This window comes from Corticium candelabrum, chromosome 10 (genome assembly GCF_963422355.1).
Source record: "Corticium candelabrum chromosome 10, ooCorCand1.1, whole genome shotgun sequence".
In the NCBI taxonomy this organism is placed as follows: domain Eukaryota; kingdom Metazoa; phylum Porifera; class Homoscleromorpha; order Homosclerophorida; family Plakinidae; genus Corticium; species Corticium candelabrum.
In genome coordinates this window covers 4,616,594-4,636,144 of record NC_085094.1, presented here as the reverse complement: position 1 = coordinate 4,636,144, position 19,551 = coordinate 4,616,594, and the positions used below count along the sequence as shown (strand labels likewise).

Genomic DNA, 19,551 nt, shown 5'->3' with positions numbered 1-19,551 from the left:
TTTGGACCTCTCCAGCTTTGAATAGAGAAATGATCATGTTGCAGACATTTGTGTGAGTCTTATATCCGTCGAGCGAGCTGTGTACCCCAGTACGGGTGTTGGCCATGATGGTCTGGGTGCCGTCCTCCATGGCGCTGTAGACTTCGCCTCGCTCGCAAAACTCGCAGACTTTGCACAGGCATTCTATCAAAGCCTTGCGATCGATTGCCCCAGAAAAGTGTTGTGTGTATTCGATACTGCAGAGCCCTACCCAAAGGCAAGCAAACTCCGTTCTATCCGGGGCAATGCCTCCTGGAGTTCGCACGTCGATATGTCAAAGACGTTGATCTTTGCCACCACGACTACCCCGCAGGGTTCGTTGCCTTCATACATTTTTCCACGTTCTGCGAACGACCGTGTTCATGTCCTTTTCGATCTTGGCAAGGGTACTTGGTATCGTAAAGGCTGCCTCCTTTTCGAGTAGTACCTTGTGTAGGATATGCACCTCGATATTCCGTTTGGTGCCCAGTATGTCTCGAAGGGTTGTGCGTATATTTCCCATGACGTTCTGTGCGGATCCACCGTCGTCGGTCGTACAAGAGATACCTCCTCAAAATCGAACCGTGTACTCCAAACATAGGTACGCGAATACGTACATATCGTCTACAAACACGGCAACTCCACGAGGGGCAAATATGGGTACGCCCTCGGTTTCCACCAAGGTAGTCGACCTTGGATATGTCGGATAGGAGATTTTTCTCGTAGGCGTTCTTCACGAAGAGATGCTCGGCCAGACCCTTCTTGGCACGAAGACCCCTATCGTCGGATGTGGTTTGAATTGGATTTTTGGACACATTCTGGGGTGCATCGTTGGACATGGTTGCAAAGGTGGTCTGTTTCTCGCTATGTTTACATAGGTTTTCTTCGTTGAAGGTATCGTGGGTGTATGGTCGGACATGGTTGCGACGGTGCTCTGTTCTTCGCTATATATAGGTCCACATAGTTTTTCTTTGTTAGCAACCTTTGGTATCGCGCCATCAAACTAAGCACATGCTTTAGCCAATGGATATCACGAAATAGAAGGATTCTTCCAAATTTGATGGTAGTATCATTTTAACGCCAGATACACTACGCATCTGAAAGACTGCATGCAGAGCAGCCTCAACTCGATTTACATTGTTCTCTTACAGCAATCATTGTTACTGCTATCACAACAACAGATTATTAGAACACAAACTCTCTAGTGGCATTATTGAAGAGTGTTTTAAAATTTATTGTGTACTAGATACATGCCCCATCCTTCGCACTGCAAGATACATTACTGTGGGGTTATGACAAAAGAAGCAGTCACGTAACGCGCATTCTTTGTTGTAAAGTCCCGGATGTGCGGAAAGAATTTGAATCTTGCTCCTCTCGCTTGTTTTTGATAAAATAGACGCACATCCCGTGTAGCACTTGCTGCTGAAATTGGATTCGGTGCAAATGCAATCAGAATTTGGAAAGAAACAAAAGCCTAGAATTAATTAAGAATGGCAGGAAATATTCGATTGCTCGATGCTTTGCGAAGAACGACGACACGTATATTCTGCCCAAGACTAGTGTAGGCGTGTGTTAGAATAAACTGGAATGCGTAGGGTTTGCGTCATCAAGAAATTTTACGCGGGGATTGACCCCCAAGAGAGGACCCCCCAAGAGAGGACCCATTGCCATTTTTTGAAATTTTACTGCGCAAGCCTTCCACTTTGTGTGCCGAGTGTGCGTGCCGATGGTTGCGGAACGGACAAAGGCGTAGCCGCGTATCGCGAGCGCGCGCGCGCGCGCGCACACACACACACACACACACACACACACACACACACACACGCACACACACATAAACAGACAGACAAATAGCTCTAGACTAAGCTGAATTTAAGCCATTCGCACTTCAATACAAATTTGGAGCAGCCTGTTCCACTCTATTAGTATAGTCGTATACAGAAACGAGACTGAACGTAGTGCACGCCATAAGACTTCAGGTTCCTTCTAGTAATACTCTAGACTGCAAGATGGCAGTTACTGTTGATCTAGATCTGCTATGCAGGAACCAGCTAGATAATCCACACAGTGCAGGCGTGGGCAATGCTTCAGTCACCAGGGGCCGCACAAGCTTCAAGCTGGTTTAGTACGACTTCTTATTCCCGCCCTAATATCGGAAACCATATGTCGATTGGTTGTTTTTATTACACTAAATTCTAACTATGAAAGCCTTTGAACTAACTTACACGGAGCCTGGAAATGGCGCACGACGCGACAGAGCCGGCTCGCGCATGCAGTGGCTTCGGAGTTTCCAGAGAGCGCAGACTGAGACGGTACGACCTTATGCCACTACAAAATCACCAAAGCAATTACGCCCAGCTAACCAGGGGCCGCATTTAGTCATCCCTGCAATGCATACGTGTCTGGACGGTGTCCTAAATCGGTGGCATGCAGGAAGCCACCTTCAAGTGACCACAATTGCATTCAGACATGCAGCACTTTAATGAATTCTGTCTGACCATTTCCCAAGATTCAAACACATTATATTACTAAAGCACAGTATGTTTGAACAAAGCTCTGGCTATGTCTAGTTAAGTGTACATCCGAGAGAGAAGAAAATAGGACAATATACTAACAGAATTGAGGCCAACACGGAAGAACGCTGTAAGGTACGACGGAAGCCATAAGTTAATTATGGTCTTAATGGTATACGACGAAAATCCTGATGTCATTGTTGTCAAAGATAACAATAATCTAATCACCGTGTTTCAAACGTATCGTTGGTATAGAGGAAAACCCGGCAGCGTCGCCTATTGACAATTTGCAAAAAGCAACTATACCGCGGATACTACTAGATCGGTGACACTATACACAATGTATGTATGATAAAGATGGGAGACATGCTCATATACAAAGCAAACACACGCCCATGCCTCGCAATATGGCAGTCGTAAGTCTTTAGAGTCTCATGTTTATGTTCATGTACCTATTCAATTAAGCAATGTGTTCGTATTTTGCCTATAGCTGCAAAGCTCCTCAAGTCGTTGACAGTTTGTTAGAGTCTTGAGATCTCTACTGTGCACATATATACCAATAAACAACGCATTCGAAGCTCTACAAAAGTTGCTGGATTTGTTTCTTAGCAAGCAATATCATTGTGTTTCCGCTATTATCTTAGTAGATGCCAACCCGAACAACTTCCAAGTTAGGGCAAGTGATGGTTAGCGTTATTGCACGGAATGATGTAATGAGGGACGATATCATACAGGAAGTTGCAGATTTACAATGCTATAAGTAACGCTGGCTCTACGATCACTTTCATTTAGAACTGCGACAGAAGCAAAGCAACATGATCAAGATTTGCCTTTTGGTTTTCTTTTGCGTTGACCTTGTCATTGCTATGGCAGATGAAGAGGTATAAGTTGCATTGTATGTCTTATTGATATGTATTCTCCTAAATGTATTATTTCTCTCGTAGACTAGAAATTGTGGTGGAGTTCCTGGTATTCCAGGGTTGCACGGCTCTCCTGGACGAGACGGTAGAGACGGAGCTAAAGGAGAGAGAGGAGAAACCGGAAGAGGAGAGAGAGGAGAGAAAGGAGAAAGCGGAGAAAAAGGGAGCATAGGCAAAGTAGGAGAAAAGGGCGAAGCGGGGCAACAAGGTATCGTCGGTCCGAAAGGAAACAGCGGAAACGTGGGAGAACGTGGAGAAATGGGACCAAAGGGAATAAAAGGAGACAATGGATCTAGAGGCTCGAAAGGTGAGCAAGGAGTAGCAGTTCAAGCCAACTGGAAGCAATGTGCGTGGAATAGAGCAGATGCTAAAGACACTGGAGTTATTCAGGTTGGACATAATTAACAACCATTACTGTTTTACTCCGGTCTTAACAGTTGTAAAAATCCATTATAGGAATGTCAGTTTAGCAAAAGATCAGGAAATTCTGCATTGCGTGTAGCGTACGCCGGAACCTTACGAGTGCTGTGTAGCAGCAACTCTGCTTGCTGTTCCCGTTGGTATTTTACATTCAATGGAAATGAATGTTCTGGTCCCATGACTATAGATGGTATCGTATATTCCGAAAAATATAAGGACGACGTTCACCGCCACAGACAAATTGAGGGTTACTGTGAGAACATTCCAGCCGGCAAAATCAACATTGCATTTCACGTTGGAAATTGTGCCAAATGGAGGAGTGGAACATACGACGCCTACACAGGATGGTATACTACATCTCGCATAATGATTGAGGAAACTGCACCTGCACAGCAATAGTAATCAAGAAATGAAGACAAACTGCTGATTGTAAAAACAATGTCTGTAGCTATAGTAATGGGCGCAAGTATAAAACGATTTTGTTCATGTAGTTTGCGCATGTAGTAATAGAGTACGCTTTTACGTGTTTTACATGTCTACAAGCGAGAAATTGAATAATAGAAAATTTTAGATTGTCACTACTACGTAATGTTTGAAAGGTAAACCTAGCTCGTGTCGTCGTTGAGTTAATATTAATTGCTGTTAGTACATACTCATCTTGCAGCTCTTCTAGATAGCTAATCATTTGTAGTTTGTTTTGGAAACGACACTGCAAGTTCTGTGTGATGCAGTAGCGGTAACAAGATGATTGGGTAGTTCTCGGTAATTTGGTAACTGCTACACCGTGCATATATCACCGGGATGCTTCTTCCCGGGTACCAAGACAACGGAGCTGTTTATGCGTTTGACTATACTGACAGAATGAGGAAGCAACAAAGCGAAGCTACAATATACTTTCTATGAGTATAAGTGAAACCGTAAGAATTCGATCGAAGGTTTATAAGATTCTCTAGCAATTGACGTTTACTAGAAGGACAAATAATGTTTGTGAAAGATGTTGAGAGGATCTTTATTGCTTGTGTGAACATCTCTGACACAACTCTACCCATTAGCGACAACTATACATATTTGTTGTTACTTACTATTCTTTCATAGAACTCAGAATCTGCAAACTAACAAGAAGTAACCATGCAACTGACCAGGAACAACATAAAATTAAAACAACAAACAAACAGTTCACCAGAGCCGCAGAGTGATATGAGATAGACCGGGCTATAGCTCATCATTTGTAGGCGCGGTCATAAAAATTGTAGACTGTAAATATGTGTGAGCTCCAAAGCTGTTTATAGTATATACACCACCGTTTTTACAGTCTGGATCTGCCACTGATTCTACGTACCGTACCAATCAATTAGAAGCCAATGAAATAGGCGTGTCTATAAAAGTGGGCGTGCTTCGTAACATGGGTTTAGCCGGCCATTTCTAGAAGTCCCGCTATACGACATTGAGTTCACTAATAAACATTACACGTTTACAACAATCTCATTTACCGCTACCATGACAACAAATTATAAATCAGGACGCAAAACTCTCCTTACCTATAGTAGAGAGTTTTGAAAACATCACGTGGATCAGCAAATTGCTGGAGTTGGTCAATGCACTCAGATTATCAAAATATAACCAAAGAAGTATCCAATATATTAGATTCGGTACAAATATCTATGAATGTGTCTGTGAGCTAAATTATGTTAACGAAGTCGTCGACTACGATTTTAGTCTTCGTACGAGTACCCGACCCTTTATAGGTGCCCGGTTCCCGTATGACATATTGGCCAAATCGGTGTCAAGCACTTTAGTATGTCTAGTGTTGGTAATATGATTAGTGTCATGATAGCAAAATAGAAAGCGTGACTATATTAAAGGAGATGACGTCACAAATGTAAATTTTAAAACTATTGCTTATCGACAAAACGTAGACGCGTCTGCAACACCTCAACTATTTTCTATGTTCTATACTACCCCGCTGTTACACTGACTCACAATCGGTTTCAGTTATCCCGTATGATGGCCGCTTGATTTCCGGAAACAAAGAACTCGATCCGGTCGGATCTGTATATGTCATGCTGCCAGTCGACCTGGCACCTCTTGCACGTCCCACCTTACTTCGTATTCGACGGATGAGCCAACACGTCGTCAAACAAGTACAACGTGATGCATCGAGTTCACTTTCCAATTCGATCAGTATTCGTCTTTCGTTGTTGCCATGACAACACATCCCGACGCAAGCGCGTCGAATCATGCGCGTGAAACGAGTCGAAACCATCGTGTAGATCAACGGATCGATTGCGGTTATGAGCACGTTCGACATCATTATCGCCATAACAGCATTCAGATTCAATTTTCCGTTAAACACTGTCTTCCCTCTAAAGTAGCTGTACCAGTACAGAATGCAAGGCGGCCACCAAATGATCACATTTACTAGCACAACAATCGTCAGTCTGATCTGCAGATGTTTGAGCTCTGCATTCACAAAATCTAAGTTGGCCGTCTTCAGTTTGTAAAGCAAACGACTATAAACAACAAAACAGACGACGGACGCCGCCGCGTTGACGGACGTGACGAAGACCGGATAGACGTGGCGCCCTTGCATGCAGCCAACCATTACAGTCACCGAGAAACGATTCAAGGACATTGCCGTTTCGCGATGTTTGACGGTCAGTCGATTTATGTCTACCGTCGCCGATGCTGCCATTGCAAGAGAAGAAACCCAACTGATCGAGAGGAAAGTGTAGACGATGACGTTCCTACGACGATATCCACCAAAAGTGAAAAAAGTGTGGAGAGCTATCCCAACCGCTGTCGTCATTATTGCATTACACGAAGCAAAGGACAAAAAGGTACTGATGAGACAAAGAGCTGTGTCCTGGATCGTGAACGAAATTGTTTCATTTCTGTTTCCAGCTGTTGTAATCACCTTCAACATCATCACTTCTTGAACAAGGTAATGACAACACCAGACGAGATCGGCAACAGCGAGGCTGACGATGAGTATGGAAAGAATCTGAGAGCGTGACTCTTTTCTTGAGCAGCGCCATGAGACGACCAGCACGTTGCCAACGACGCCCGCGACGACGAAAAGCCAGACAAAAATGTGAAACGTCTGGGACGTTATGACGGAAATTGAATCGTCGACTGTCATTGTAAGGCTACATAACGTCGATATACCTTCTAGTAGTCCGACAAGAGAAACTCAATTCACAAAAAAAAGTAAAAGTGGATGTCTGCGTCTGCATTAATTAACTTAATTAATCCACGAATCATGAACTAGCTGTACTCCGCCCAGTTTCTCACGCCAACAAGCATTCCGTACTAATCTCTGGCAGCTTCTCAAAATAATCAGTGAGAAATCTTAGCTAGACGATAATCTGAACACACAGAATGACTAGCCTCGGCCTTCCAGGCTCGTGTATAGCGCCGTAAAGGCTAATTTTTATTAGCGCTACAGGAGTCTGGGAGGCCGAGGCTACAGAATCAAAGCCGTCTAGCTCAGTCTGGAATGACAATGCCTAACATAGGACTGCAAGAGTTACAGACAGTACAGTAGACAGGGTCTAGAGATTGCTGCATGGGACACACTTTGCTTATTAAATTGTTAATATAAAGCACAACAGATAGTTAGATATAGACAGACCATTGGTCTATAGTAGCAAGATGTTCTAAAAGACAATAGGACAAACAAAATATTTTAAGTACTGTATGGATGGGGTCCCAGTCTGAATCCTTCATCTACAACGGCTCTTTCTCTGTTACCGCTTTTCTCCAAAAATGGACTAAGCTAAGCGTCTGTGCACGTGACGCCCTAGGTACGTAGAGTCAATATCTATTCTGCGACAACTGGTCCTAGCCATGACTGGTCCCCTCCGTAGCGTTGTCCTCAAGTTTGGAGAGTCGATCAATCACACTGAAAAGCCACGCCCGTTTTTACATTTTACGTTCACATTTTTAGTACGAACGTCCGCCATTGCCGGACCAATGTGATGAAAGAAGATTAATCTCACTGTTTGGTAATCTGAGAAATACATGGCGCTTTTGTTTGACACGCACCTACAAAGACTGGAGAGGCTTTAGCCCTCTACTCCCCTCCCCCCCCCCCCCGATGCTACGCCAAAGAACCCACTTCAGTCGAAGGTCAGCTCGTATTCTTTTACACAATCAACCAATCAGCATGTGCACGCAAGTAACAAATATTTGCACCAGACGTAGAAGCTGTAACTGCTGAAGTACTGGCCTGAGTCCCAAGTTTCAGATCAATGTAAGCAGACCTAGTCTCCAAGATTCACTAGCGTTTAGCGTGCAGGATCTGCCAATGATTCTACAGTTTCAGTCAATTAGCTACAAGGCAATAAAAACGGGCGTGTCTCGTGGTATAGTGAAGTTTAGACCCACGTGCATTTCGTCTCCAGAAGTTATGACAAGCAAGTGCATGAAGCGATTTGACGCATGTTACTCAACTTTCATACCTACATGCTTAGCTAATCGAATTAACCTTATCCAAGCTATGAAACCGGATCCGGAGTTTGACGTCACTATGATGTTCTCAAAAAGCGACCAGGCTCTTCTCGTGCTGGAGCAATTATGGCAAAAGTTACTCCTCCTCGTGTGATTCACGCGCGTTTAGCACAGCGACTGCGCGGAAGAGCCTGACTTACGAGGCTACCCGTACACACTACCCTACTTGCGAAGGTAGGTTTGCGTCTGGTTTGAAGCTATCAAAACATTCCTGGCTGTTTAGTATGGCGCGCCACTTGTGCCATAATTCGCTATTTCTACTTAAGTAGAAATAATTCTGCTTAAGAGAAATTCAATTTTACTTAATTAAGTGGAATTCATTTCCACTTAAGTAGAATTTATTTCCACTTAAGAAGTAATCAGTTGACTTCAGTAATAATTCTACTTAAGTGGAATTCAATTCAATTGAAGTGGAAATAATGAATTTCACTTAAGTAGAAATGGATGTCTACTTCAGTAGAAGTGTTGATTTCTACTTCAGTAGAAATGAATTCCACTTCAGTAAACATGAATTCCACTTAAGTGAAAATGAATTCTACTTAAGTAGAATTATTTCTACTTAAGTAGAAATAGCGAATTATGGCACAAGTAGCGCGCCATTAGTGTGAACACACCTTTTAGTGTTTACTTTCATACTTAGTCGATCGGACTAGCAATTAGCAAGTCTAGCAGGCGCGTACCGTGCATCATAAAATTGGGGGCCCCACAAAGTTGCGAGCAGTAATAGTACCTTATATTTTAAACATTATACTAGCAACAACCTCCTTGAAGAGGCTATTGAAATTGCTCTACAAGAGACTGCTCTTGGCCATATATGGCTTCCCAACCTACAAGTTTCTTCTCTTTCTACTGCCACTAAAGCAATATTAGACAACCTTTCTTCAGACATGCTGCATGCCTCGCAACCGATTAGTTAAGTTTTCAATCTTCTTAGACCAGAGAAAGATCGCTCTGAAGATGTCGACGAGAAGCTAGGAATGACAAGGTACGTTTTCAGTAGTTTGTAGACCTCTCCGTATGCATTTTGATAATAAAGATTTTGGAATATGTTACACAAATCTATTATTCCTGGTGGCAGCTGATTCCATTCCTCTTCCGTGTCATTTGATACTTCTAATGTATTTTGACATTGAGGCCGTTCCTCTATTTGTCTTTGTCCTCTTGACTAAAAAGCTCTAGTTGAGCTTTGAGTCGTGCATGATCAAAGTCTTCATCGTATGCATTGCAAACAGTTCTCAACAAATCTGCATTAACTGTTGCATGTGTCAGAGTTAGATAGTGAGAAAACTACTTTCAGCATAAACTCGCAAAGAAAAATTTTTAAACAAGCTAATCTAGCAACATGTGTGGGGTTATAGTCGGTATTATACTGTCAGCGAGCGGTACGCTACTCTCCATAATACCAGCTAACACTGCAACAAACGAATTCGGTCGTGACTCGCGTGGCCGCGATGGCGCGTGCTCTGTACGTTGCGCGTGCGGTGCGTGCTCTGCTGATCGTGAGGAGATGTCCATTGATTCCAATCTGATTGCGTGTTAGATAGAAAAGCGTAGAGCCAGCTGCAAGTGCTTCTCTTCTGTAAATTTACTGTAATACTAATTGCTAAGTCAACCAAACTCTCTACTAAATTAGGATGAATGAGAAACTCGTGAAAAGTCGTGGGCAAGCCAGTAGTCTGAATTCTGAAGAGTCTACACATTTTTAAATTGACATGTCCATGAAAACTGGGGGTATGGCTCCCCCTGGCCCCTGTTACGGTACGCCCTTGAGTCTAGAGACTAAACAGCTCTACCACCTTGGGCCTCCCAAGATGTGAGCAGCAGGATCGATGAGGATCGAAATGAACCAATCGGCGTCACGCTTGTAAAAAGCGTACTTAAATGGAAGCCTTCTGTAGCCAATCACCATCACCCACTGTTCAAATTGCAATGAAAAGCACTGGAAGTGCAAACCCTCGGCTAGTTCAGCTTGAATATAATTAGTTGCGTCATGACAGAATTCTAGGTAAAAGTATGTTCACTGCAGGGCCATGTATGCAACGCTGCTTTCCGGCCACCAATTTCCTAAACGTTATGCATATACACGTAAACACACCAGTCTAGTTTCTAGTTTATTCAAACATGACAACTCAAAAGGTACTGAAGATAGCTTCAAATTGTTAGCTAAACTCTGCAAAGGCTCTACTCTAGACATGATGGACTGTGAAACAATGTAGCGTACCGCTGATTGCTCCCAGAAAACAAAACACAGAAGACGTATAGTAACGAAACAACGCGTGATAGCTACACAAACAAAGTAACCGACTATCAGATGACATCATGTTACCGTCAAGCAAAGACGATCGAAGCCTACCAACAATCTTCGTTCACCAATGATCTTGTTCCCACAACAACGAACGACTGATTTTAGCCGCGACAATACGGCAACGTTATAACGTACTTCACACGCAACAACCGACTACAGAAACAAGGGAAATGCAACGACACTTCAGTTACATGTACTATAGGCGGTAAATCTTACCACTAATTTCTTCCCCACAACACCGACAGCTGCTGCGCACAAAATGAGCTCTTTAGCTAATTATGAGCGGAAACACCTTGTCTAGCAACATATCTAACTGTAACAACAAAGCTATAGACACACCTACTAGATCCGGCTCGTATTGCCAATTTACCACTCTAGCTAGGAAGAAATGGACTCACAACACAATTCCACATATCGATGCAACTACTTTGTCTTGTAACTTTGTGTCGAGTCCGCGAAACAATGAATCACCTGTTTGTCTAGAAACAACGCTAGACTATCCAGAACAGTGCACCTATGCATGCGCTATCTAGATGGACCGCCTACATCCATCTAATCGGTCGTCGACACACATCGGTCGTCGGACACACATCCGTCTAGTCGGTCGTCGACAAGAATCACTACTGTAACCAGAGGCTCCGTCTCGGGCTAGATACGCGGGCAGTTGTACTCAACCGGCAGTCTAGCTAGTAGGCACCTGAGTGAGCACATTTACTGTTACTTCGTCTGGAAGTCTAGACTCGACTCGACCCAACCTCTCGCAGACTTCGCCATTCCCCGGATTGTCAATCCTCGCCGCAGGCACAATCCGGGTTTTTGGCTACACCCAAGTGTCTCTGCGCATGCAGACCTACACTAGAACTATCTAGAGGACGTCATGTTCGTCGATGGATCACCTGCTCAGCCTCCTGGCGTAGTTTCTAGTACGTTTCACATTCTAGTGTGGTGTTTTGCAATCGCAGCCATCTTTGGCAACGTGCTGGTGCTGCTATGGCGCTGCGCAAGGAAGGAGTCACGCCTGCAACTTCTCTCTCTACTAATCGTCAGTCTCGCTGTTGCTGATATTCTCTGGTCTTGCCACTACCTCATCCAAGAAGTGATGCTCTTGCCTGCTCTATACGCTGGCAAAAACGACACTTTCGATTTCACTTCTCGAGATGAAGCTCTCTGCCTCACAGTCACTTTCTTGTCTTTTACGAGTTGTAGTGCAGTAATGACTACAGCCGTTGGCATAGCTCTCCACACCCTCTTACATCTTGTTGCTCATCGTGGAAAGATTATTGTTTACATAGTTGTGCTTATCAGCTGGATGTTTTGTTTGGCGTTAGGAACTTGGATGACTCTTCAAATGAATGACGCCGTCCAGCATTTTAATAGGAGTATGTCTGCGAGTACCTTCTCATTGATGGCAACATTTGGTTGCATGGGAGGCAAGAATCCTATTTCCTTTTCGATCATTGTTACCTCCATCAACGCAGTGGCTTCTGTTGCATGTATTGTCATCTACAGTCTTTTGTGCTACAGACTGAGAAAATTCAACGCTAATGTTGCTACTACAGAACTGAAGAATTTACAGATAAGACTAACGGTTATAGTTGTAGTGAATGTGATCGTCTGGTGGCCAGCTTGTATCATTTATTGGTATAGTTATGTCAGGGATGAGTCTGTGTTCGATGGTACCCTGAGCTTGGATGCTCCATTGCCTATCATGATGTTGACTGTGGTCGTGAGCTTGATTAATCCGTTGATCTACACAATAGCTTCAAAACGTGTCTCTAATGTAATCAAAAACGTCTGCGTTTTGATATGTTGTCATGGCAACAGCGAACGACAAAGACTAATTGTTATAGACGAGGATGAAAATGAATCAAGATGTGGTTGCTCTGTTGTTTGTCAGATGATTTGTCAAGTTAGAGGAAGACATGAATTTGGAAAAGGAACTCAATCAATAGGAAATACCACAGATCAGACGACATCAAGTCACTTGTTTTCGGAAATTGACTCTTTTCAAAATGAAATGGACCAAGTGCCATCTGAGTCAGTCTAGATTGCGGTAATTATGTATAACCATGCTGCTAGTATTCTAAGTAAACTTTCATTGAAATGCATGCCATGCTTTATCTGTTTCAAAATAGTTGAAATTAAGATTATCAGCTAATCTATTGATTGATTTATACGCAAACCTTTCCCTGCACGTGCCTAGAGTCTGCGTGTAGAGAGAATGTGCGTAGAGAGAATGCGCGCCAATTTCGGTTGCGAACAAACAAATGACGTGGCCCCGTATCACAAACACACACAGTGACACACGTGTACACACTCACACACGTGTGTACACACACACACACACACACACACACACACACACACACACACACACACACACACACACACACACACACACGTGCACACACACACACACACACACACACACACACACACACACACACACACGAGCGCGCGCGCGCGCACACACACACACACACACACACACACACAGACAGGCAGGCAGACACAGAGACACAGACACACTCACAGACACACACACACACACACACACACACACACACACACACACACACACACACACACACACACACACACACACACACACAGTCTACAGATGGATTAGTTTTGGCGAGTGAAAATTATGCCACCTGTGAACGCATTACGGTAACCATACATGTATGACATTCCGCGTTGTTTCTGGCCAGTCTAGCTTGCTTCTGTTTAGATGTGATTGGCCAAGTCGAAGTTCTTATTGTGATAACTTGCACTCAATAAATACACTGACGCGAATCAGAGTACAGTACACGTACTCTGTAGTACAATTAGCACTGCGAGTCTACAAGTCCCAGCAACACTGGTCCAACGCCTTCCGAAGACGGTTCCGCACTATATCCGTAATAACTTGTAAGCAAATCTAGCTCTTCTAGTTCCCTCAATTTGGCAATAGTTTTGGGACTAGAGTGTATGTTGTCTGTACAGAGTCTCAATACCTTCAGTTTCCTCATCTTGCTAATTCCCTCAGGAAATTCAGACAACCATGTATAGTATAGAAGATTTAATTCCAGCTTGTTTTGCCTGTTGACCTTTGGTGTAAACACTCTCAACTGTCCAGTCCTCCTATCGACGACTTCAAGTGCAAGCGACTGTATGTTGTATGATATCACGTGAAACAGGTAGGTGATCACGTGCTGGAATGTGTGACGTCAACTGCAAAATAACGCGCTTGTGCGAGTGTTTCGACCCTCGTTATCTTTACCCGAAGCGTGAAACGTTATGGTTATATAACCCAACGACCAACGACACGCACTAGGGATCTACTGCTAAGCAGTTTCAGTGCATATCTGGTAGTGATCCTGTATAGCTACTATCACGTCGATTTCAGAAATCAAGGGAGTCGTCCAAAATTGGGGAGGCCAGCTGTGCTGCACGCGGGGTTTTACAACTTCTAGAGCTAGATACCTCCATCATTGTGCCACTGTTCAGGTTGTAACAAAGAAACAAGTTTTGTAGCTATACGTTTGTATTACGTACAGTGTTATTTAAATTAGGTCAGTGTACATTAACTGCAAATTTGTAAAGAATGCTTTTAGTAATTGGTACTGCAATTTCAAAAACCGTCAAATTGTCTCTAATTTTAATAAAGAGACGTGTAACGGGCACTGTTGTGTTTCAATTTCTGTCGGTCAACCTTTTAAAAATTATCTAGGGAGCTAGACTTTATTAAGAATTATCTAAATTAAACGATTGAATATCCAAACCTATTACTGTTGCTCGTTAAATAATTCTAATTAATTAATTAATTAATTAGAGTAAACTAAGGATATTTCTAGCGGTTTTCTAAATAGGCAAACAATAAAGAAGATGTAGACACAGAGTCCAGCAGATGAGCAAAACACTAACTTCTTGCATTATATGACCTTGAGTGCCACAGAGAAATACATAAACTCATATTTCTAGCTATGATTATCATGTACTGTGACTAGCTGCGAGGCAGAGATTGAGACATATACTTAGAGTTCCTCCTTCCATTAATTATTTACTAATACTTAGATCATTTCCCGTACACGTTAATTTTTTAGACTCGTGCCCAGTACCTAGGTTGCAGTCACGTGCGGTAGCTGTCATGTCACGTGTGCATAGGACCATGTGGTCTCACACATGTTATTGGCTTAGTTAATTAGGCGCTCGAGGAAGAAGGACTGGGCACGTCGAGTCTACCGTTACGCGTCATCTAGCTAATGGTCTAAACCTATGTATCAGCCTATGATACGGAGTTCAAACTTAGACTCAATCTAGAGCACGCTTGGGCTGCGGCTAGCAGGTTCTTGCACCAAATGCTTAGTTTATCTGAGATTAGAATATACTTCAGAACACAAGATAAGTGAATTCTCGGCTTGCTTTCAATAATGCACTTTTGGCTTACGTGTGTAGGTTGATGTAGAGACTATGTATCTAGTCTCTCCGCCCTCGTCATTCTAGATCTCCGGATAGTCAATCATCGAGACTGGTTTCAGACCGCCCACTAACGTCACTAAATGCACTAAGTGCTTGTCACTAGTGCGATACTATGGCAAGCGAAACACGACGCGGAGTATATCAGACGTATATTGTTCCAATAAACGGCTCCCGGGAGCCGATAATTTCCGCAAGATGTAAACCAAGCAGCCAAAGATCCGTACGTTGTACGAAGACAGCCACGCATTACTGTAATACACTTCAACACATGAACTGCGTCTCAGCCGCTTCATGTCTAGACCCATTTGCATCGGATTCGGAAGCTCTTGGAGCCAAACTCATACCGCAAACGACGTACGACGCCCAGATCGTCTGACAAAAGAAAAACTCACGTTCAAAAGCCACGCTAACTCCTAATCAGTAGGCGCAGAAAGCGATAGAACGCTGTCTCGGCGATTTCTGAAGTGTTTGTGCGCCACGCCACGCCTTTGCAACCACAGCAAGGGCGCATGTGGAAATTGCCCAAGGCAGCTGGCAATGGCAACATTTAGTGACGTCAGTAGGCGGTCTGACGAGTCTAGGGTGACTTGTGGTTGACAATCTATGCAATGGCCATCATTTCCTGGATGTGCGGTCAGGTTTGTATCTATGCACTGTCTATAGATATACGTAAACATGGGCTGTCAATAGCTATTGACTTTAATAGCCTCGACACTAGGCCTTCCTTTGCTTTCAGTGGCCCTTCCACGCGAGGATAGCACGGGCGGTATCACATGATGTTGTCTCCCCCGAAACCAAGCAACAAAAATCACAACGAAGACGGTGATGAAGTATACTAGAATGAAGTATAGAGTTGCGATCAAAACATGCATCTGGAAACGTCCGTTCCTAAATTATTGCCTGTGGGGCACAACACGCCAGCACTGACTGTTGCTATACCAATTATGGTCAGATCGATTGATAGGATACTGATTCTAGCCATATTCATTACATGTCGAGACGAAATGACGTCACTAGTTCGAGATCATTTTTCTAAATTGCGTCGTTACTAATTGCAAAAACGTGGACACAATATGATATGATAATAAACAGTTGCACACGTCGAGATGCCATCTATCAATGAGTAACCGTGCGTGCTCGCATGTATACCGTCGTAAGTTTGTTGCTGTGTGTTGTTCAAGTGAATCAATGTGCATGTTTGTTTGCGTGTAAATTTACAGTACAACGGTCCACCTGTTGGTAAATCTGCAGGATCTAGGGCGATAGCAAGCGCAACCTTATGGGAACACGCCTGACACTCAAGCAGACGGTACCGGTCAGGCGGTCTGTCTACTTGTAATGTAATTATCATGTTTGCCTGTGTTGATCGGTGTCGACGCCAATGGTTGCTGATGTGGCGTTATATTATACTACGTACTCTACCATGTATGGGCATACGATGAGCAGTACCGTGACACAAAATACACGGGATGATGTCATTCTAAATGACATCATACAGGAAGTAGCAGACATGCAATCTTATATAAACGAAGCTTGATCGACGAGTCAGCTTCATACACAACTGAGGGATCAGTGAAGAAACATGGTCAAGTTCTGTCTTTGGGTTTGCCTTAATTTCATTGTTGTCGAAATCGTCAATTCTGCTGTAGATCAGAATGTATGTTATTGACTTCACCTTTATTGTTAGTACCTTTGCAGCATATGCATGTTGCTCTAACTGTTAGACTGATGGTTGTGCCGGAGTTCCTGGTATTCCTGGTTTGCACGGCTCTCCTGGACGAGACGGTAGAGATGGAGCTAAAGGAGATAGAGGAGAAACGGGGAGAGGAGCGAAAGGGGAGAAGGGAGACGTTGGAAGAGTCGGTGCGAAGGGCGAAGCGGGCGCGCAGGGTTTGGTCGGTTCCAAAGGAAACAGTGGGAAAGTGGGGGCACGAGGGATAGTGGGACCAAAGGGGATAAAAGGAGACAATGGATCAAAAGGATCCAAAGGAGAACAAGGAGCTGCAGTTCAAGTCAACTGGAAACAGTGCGTCTGGGACAGTGGAGACGGTAAAGACACTGGAGTTATTAAGGTTTTATCTAAACAAAGCGGTTCTCTTGTCGAATGTTTGAATAACGTACAATGCTTGTACTTAGGAATGCAGATTTGCAAAAAGATCAGGACATTCTGCGTTACGTGTAGCATACGCTGGGACCTTAGCAGTAAACTGCAACACTCACCAATCATGTTGTTCTCGCTGGTATTTTACATTTAATGGAGGTGAATGTTCTGGTCCCATGACCATCGAGGGTCTCGTGTATTCTAACAGAAAGGGAGACAGTGTTCATCGTCACAGACAGATTGAGGGTTATTGTGAAAACATACCAGCAGGGCAAATCAAAGTTGCTTTTCATGTTGGAAAGTGCGCCAGACGGGACAGTTCAACATACGACGCTTACACAGGATGGGCTTCGACATCTCGCATAATGATCGAAGAGGTTCCACCTGCACAGCAATGAGCAATTATAAGAATGAAATCAATTAAATCGTTCATATTACAACATAGTTATGCGTTTAGTCTAGTAGACATTGGTAAGACGTAGCTGTAGTGACACTCGAGGTAAAATACTTGTGCAGTACCACGTGTTAACGTTAATGGTGAGAAACAGAAACTCTAGTTAACAGTTCGTTGCTATAACTTCATGTTTGTTTGACAAAGTAGAGTATTTCCATTTTGGTAGTGTGTTTGAATCGCAAAATAGATTGCAGCTTCATTAACGGCCAACTTATTACAGTAAATACTACACTAAGAGTGCAACGTCTTAGATAAATTTGTCTTGTGCGTGCCAGTGCATCTGTGTGTAAAAGCAAACCCAAAAACAACAAGTCGCAGATTTCCTAAATTTTGCTCACGCACGTCCATCACTTAGCTGTTGACACAGTGAAGGTGTTGCTGTCTTCCAGTGTTTTCTTGGGACGACGGGATTTCTTGTCGGTCGAACTCGCCTCCTCTCCCTCTCGAATCTCTCTAGAAAGGCGCATCAGATTTTCCACCAAATCTAAAATGCCCGTTCCTGACCTCGGACGGTAAACACGTAGAATGTCGCTTGTAGAACCAATCAGTTAACGTCGATAAAGCAAGATTTTAAATATATATCCAATCTCTTTTATGAAATACTGCTACTCTTTGGTTGCCTGTATGCGCGTCGAATCGCTGTCACCTCCTTCACCAATACACCTGGTCCGTGCAACTGCAGCGTGCAACGTCTTCGAAGTGACGACGTTCAACGAGAATGTTTGCATCTGTTATGCGTGATTTTACGGGGGAACAGGCTATCCGGAATTTGTCTTATCCAAATGGTTAGAAATTCATGTTTACCTAGGCAAAGAACAGACAAACTTATATAAAACGCTGATCTGTCTGTCTGTCTGTATGTCTGTTTGCCTGTCTGTTTGTCTGTCTGTTTGTCTGTCTGTCAGTCTGTGTGTAACATCAATCACAGCAAATCTAGATCTGCCGGTCGAATCGCCACAAAATCATGCATAAAACCACGTTCCGCAACCTAATGCATTGCAAATGGCCGCTTTAGATTTACGAGAGAACGCGGATCCCCTTCGAGGCTCAAGAGCCGACCCTAAATAGCGAGGAAGCAGCAATTAATTGCTGCTTTTGCGCCACAAATTTTGCATGACAAATTTGTGAGTTGACGTCTGGCGTTAACATTAATAATAATGGAAAACGAACAAACCGCCTGACTTTGGTGAAAGCGTTTAGCAACGTTCATAAGGTTTTGATCGACGCCATGAATATCTGGGAATTGTCACATCAGGGAATTACAGATTGAGTCAAGTTGCAGCTCGTATTGTTCATTTCTTCTCGCCTGAAACAAGCCAGATTAGCGAGCTTCGTGCATCAAAGTGTAGTGCGCCACACCAGGCTAACATTTCCCGCTCAACGTCATAGTCTTTTTACTGGTATTTAACTACATTCGCTGCGCTTTCTATATATACGTTTGTAATTACGAAATTGCATGATAGAGATAATTTGTTACTGTGAAACTGTAAACGTGACCGAAGGGTACCTACTACAGAAGGGTATCTATACACCGACCCATCTTTGGATGTCATTCTATAGACATACTCAAGCAACTTGCAACTATGACGTCTATAGACGAGACCGGGCCAAACGTCTGGGAGGTTATGACGGAAATTGAATCATCGACTGTCATTATATGACTGCATAACGTCGATATACGTTCTAGTAGTCCGACAAGAGAAACTCAATTCACAAAAATGTAAAAGTTAATGTCTGCGTCTGCATTAATTAACTTAATTAATCCACGAATCATGAACTAGCTGTACTCCGTCCACTTTTCTCACACCAACAAGCATTCTGTCGCTAATCTCTGGCAGCTTCTCAAAATA

General features: G+C 43.4%; 3 protein-coding genes and 1 long non-coding RNA gene across 4 annotated transcripts; 2 read left to right on the top strand and 2 right to left on the bottom strand.

Moving 5' to 3' along the window:
* Positions 1-5,749: 5,749 nt before the first annotated feature.
* On the bottom strand, positions 5,750-7,010 carry LOC134185283 (uncharacterized). Its single transcript, XM_062653064.1, has one exon. It carries the CDS (start codon positions 7,008-7,010, stop codon positions 5,838-5,840), a length of 1,173 nt encoding a protein of 390 aa, XP_062509048.1. The 3' UTR covers positions 5,750-5,837.
* Positions 7,011-10,478: 3,468 nt separating this feature from the next.
* On the bottom strand, positions 10,479-11,479 carry LOC134185785 (uncharacterized). The gene is made up of 3 exons (XR_009970830.1): positions 10,902-11,479; positions 10,734-10,838; positions 10,479-10,663 (listed from the first exon to the last, which is right to left on the bottom strand). It is a non-coding gene; the product is annotated as an uncharacterized LOC134185785 (long non-coding RNA).
* A 47-nt stretch (positions 11,480-11,526) lies between these two features.
* LOC134185784 (uncharacterized) lies at positions 11,527-12,847 on the top strand. Its single transcript, XM_062653663.1, has one exon. It carries the CDS (start codon positions 11,563-11,565, stop codon positions 12,730-12,732), a length of 1,170 nt encoding a protein of 389 aa, XP_062509647.1. The 5' UTR covers positions 11,527-11,562; the 3' UTR covers positions 12,733-12,847.
* Positions 12,848-16,702: 3,855 nt separating this feature from the next.
* Positions 16,703-17,904, top strand: LOC134186030 (collagen triple helix repeat-containing protein 1-like). Its single transcript, XM_062653935.1, has 3 exons — positions 16,703-16,803; positions 16,871-17,218; positions 17,283-17,904. Exons 1-3 carry the CDS (start codon positions 16,729-16,731, stop codon positions 17,643-17,645), a joined length of 786 nt encoding a protein of 261 aa, XP_062509919.1. The 5' UTR covers positions 16,703-16,728; the 3' UTR covers positions 17,646-17,904.
* The last annotated feature ends 1,647 nt before the right edge of the window (positions 17,905-19,551 follow it).

Excerpts from the sequence above, each read along its gene's own strand:
- LOC134185283 (XM_062653064.1), bottom strand. The coding sequence starts at position 7,010 with ATGACAGTCGACGATTCAATTTCCGTCATAACGTCCCAGACGTTTCAC.
- LOC134185784 (XM_062653663.1), top strand. The coding sequence starts at position 11,563 with ATGTTCGTCGATGGATCACCTGCTCAGCCTCCTGGCGTAGTTTCTAGT.
- LOC134186030 (XM_062653935.1), top strand. The coding sequence starts at position 16,729 with ATGGTCAAGTTCTGTCTTTGGGTTTGCCTTAATTTCATTGTTGTCGAA. Across the intron at positions 16,804-16,870 it reads ATTCTGCTGTAGATCAGAAT|ACTGATGGTTGTGCCGGAGT; the intron begins GTATGTTATTGA and ends TCTAACTGTTAG. Across the intron at positions 17,219-17,282 it reads AAGACACTGGAGTTATTAAG|GAATGCAGATTTGCAAAAAG; the intron begins GTTTTATCTAAA and ends GCTTGTACTTAG.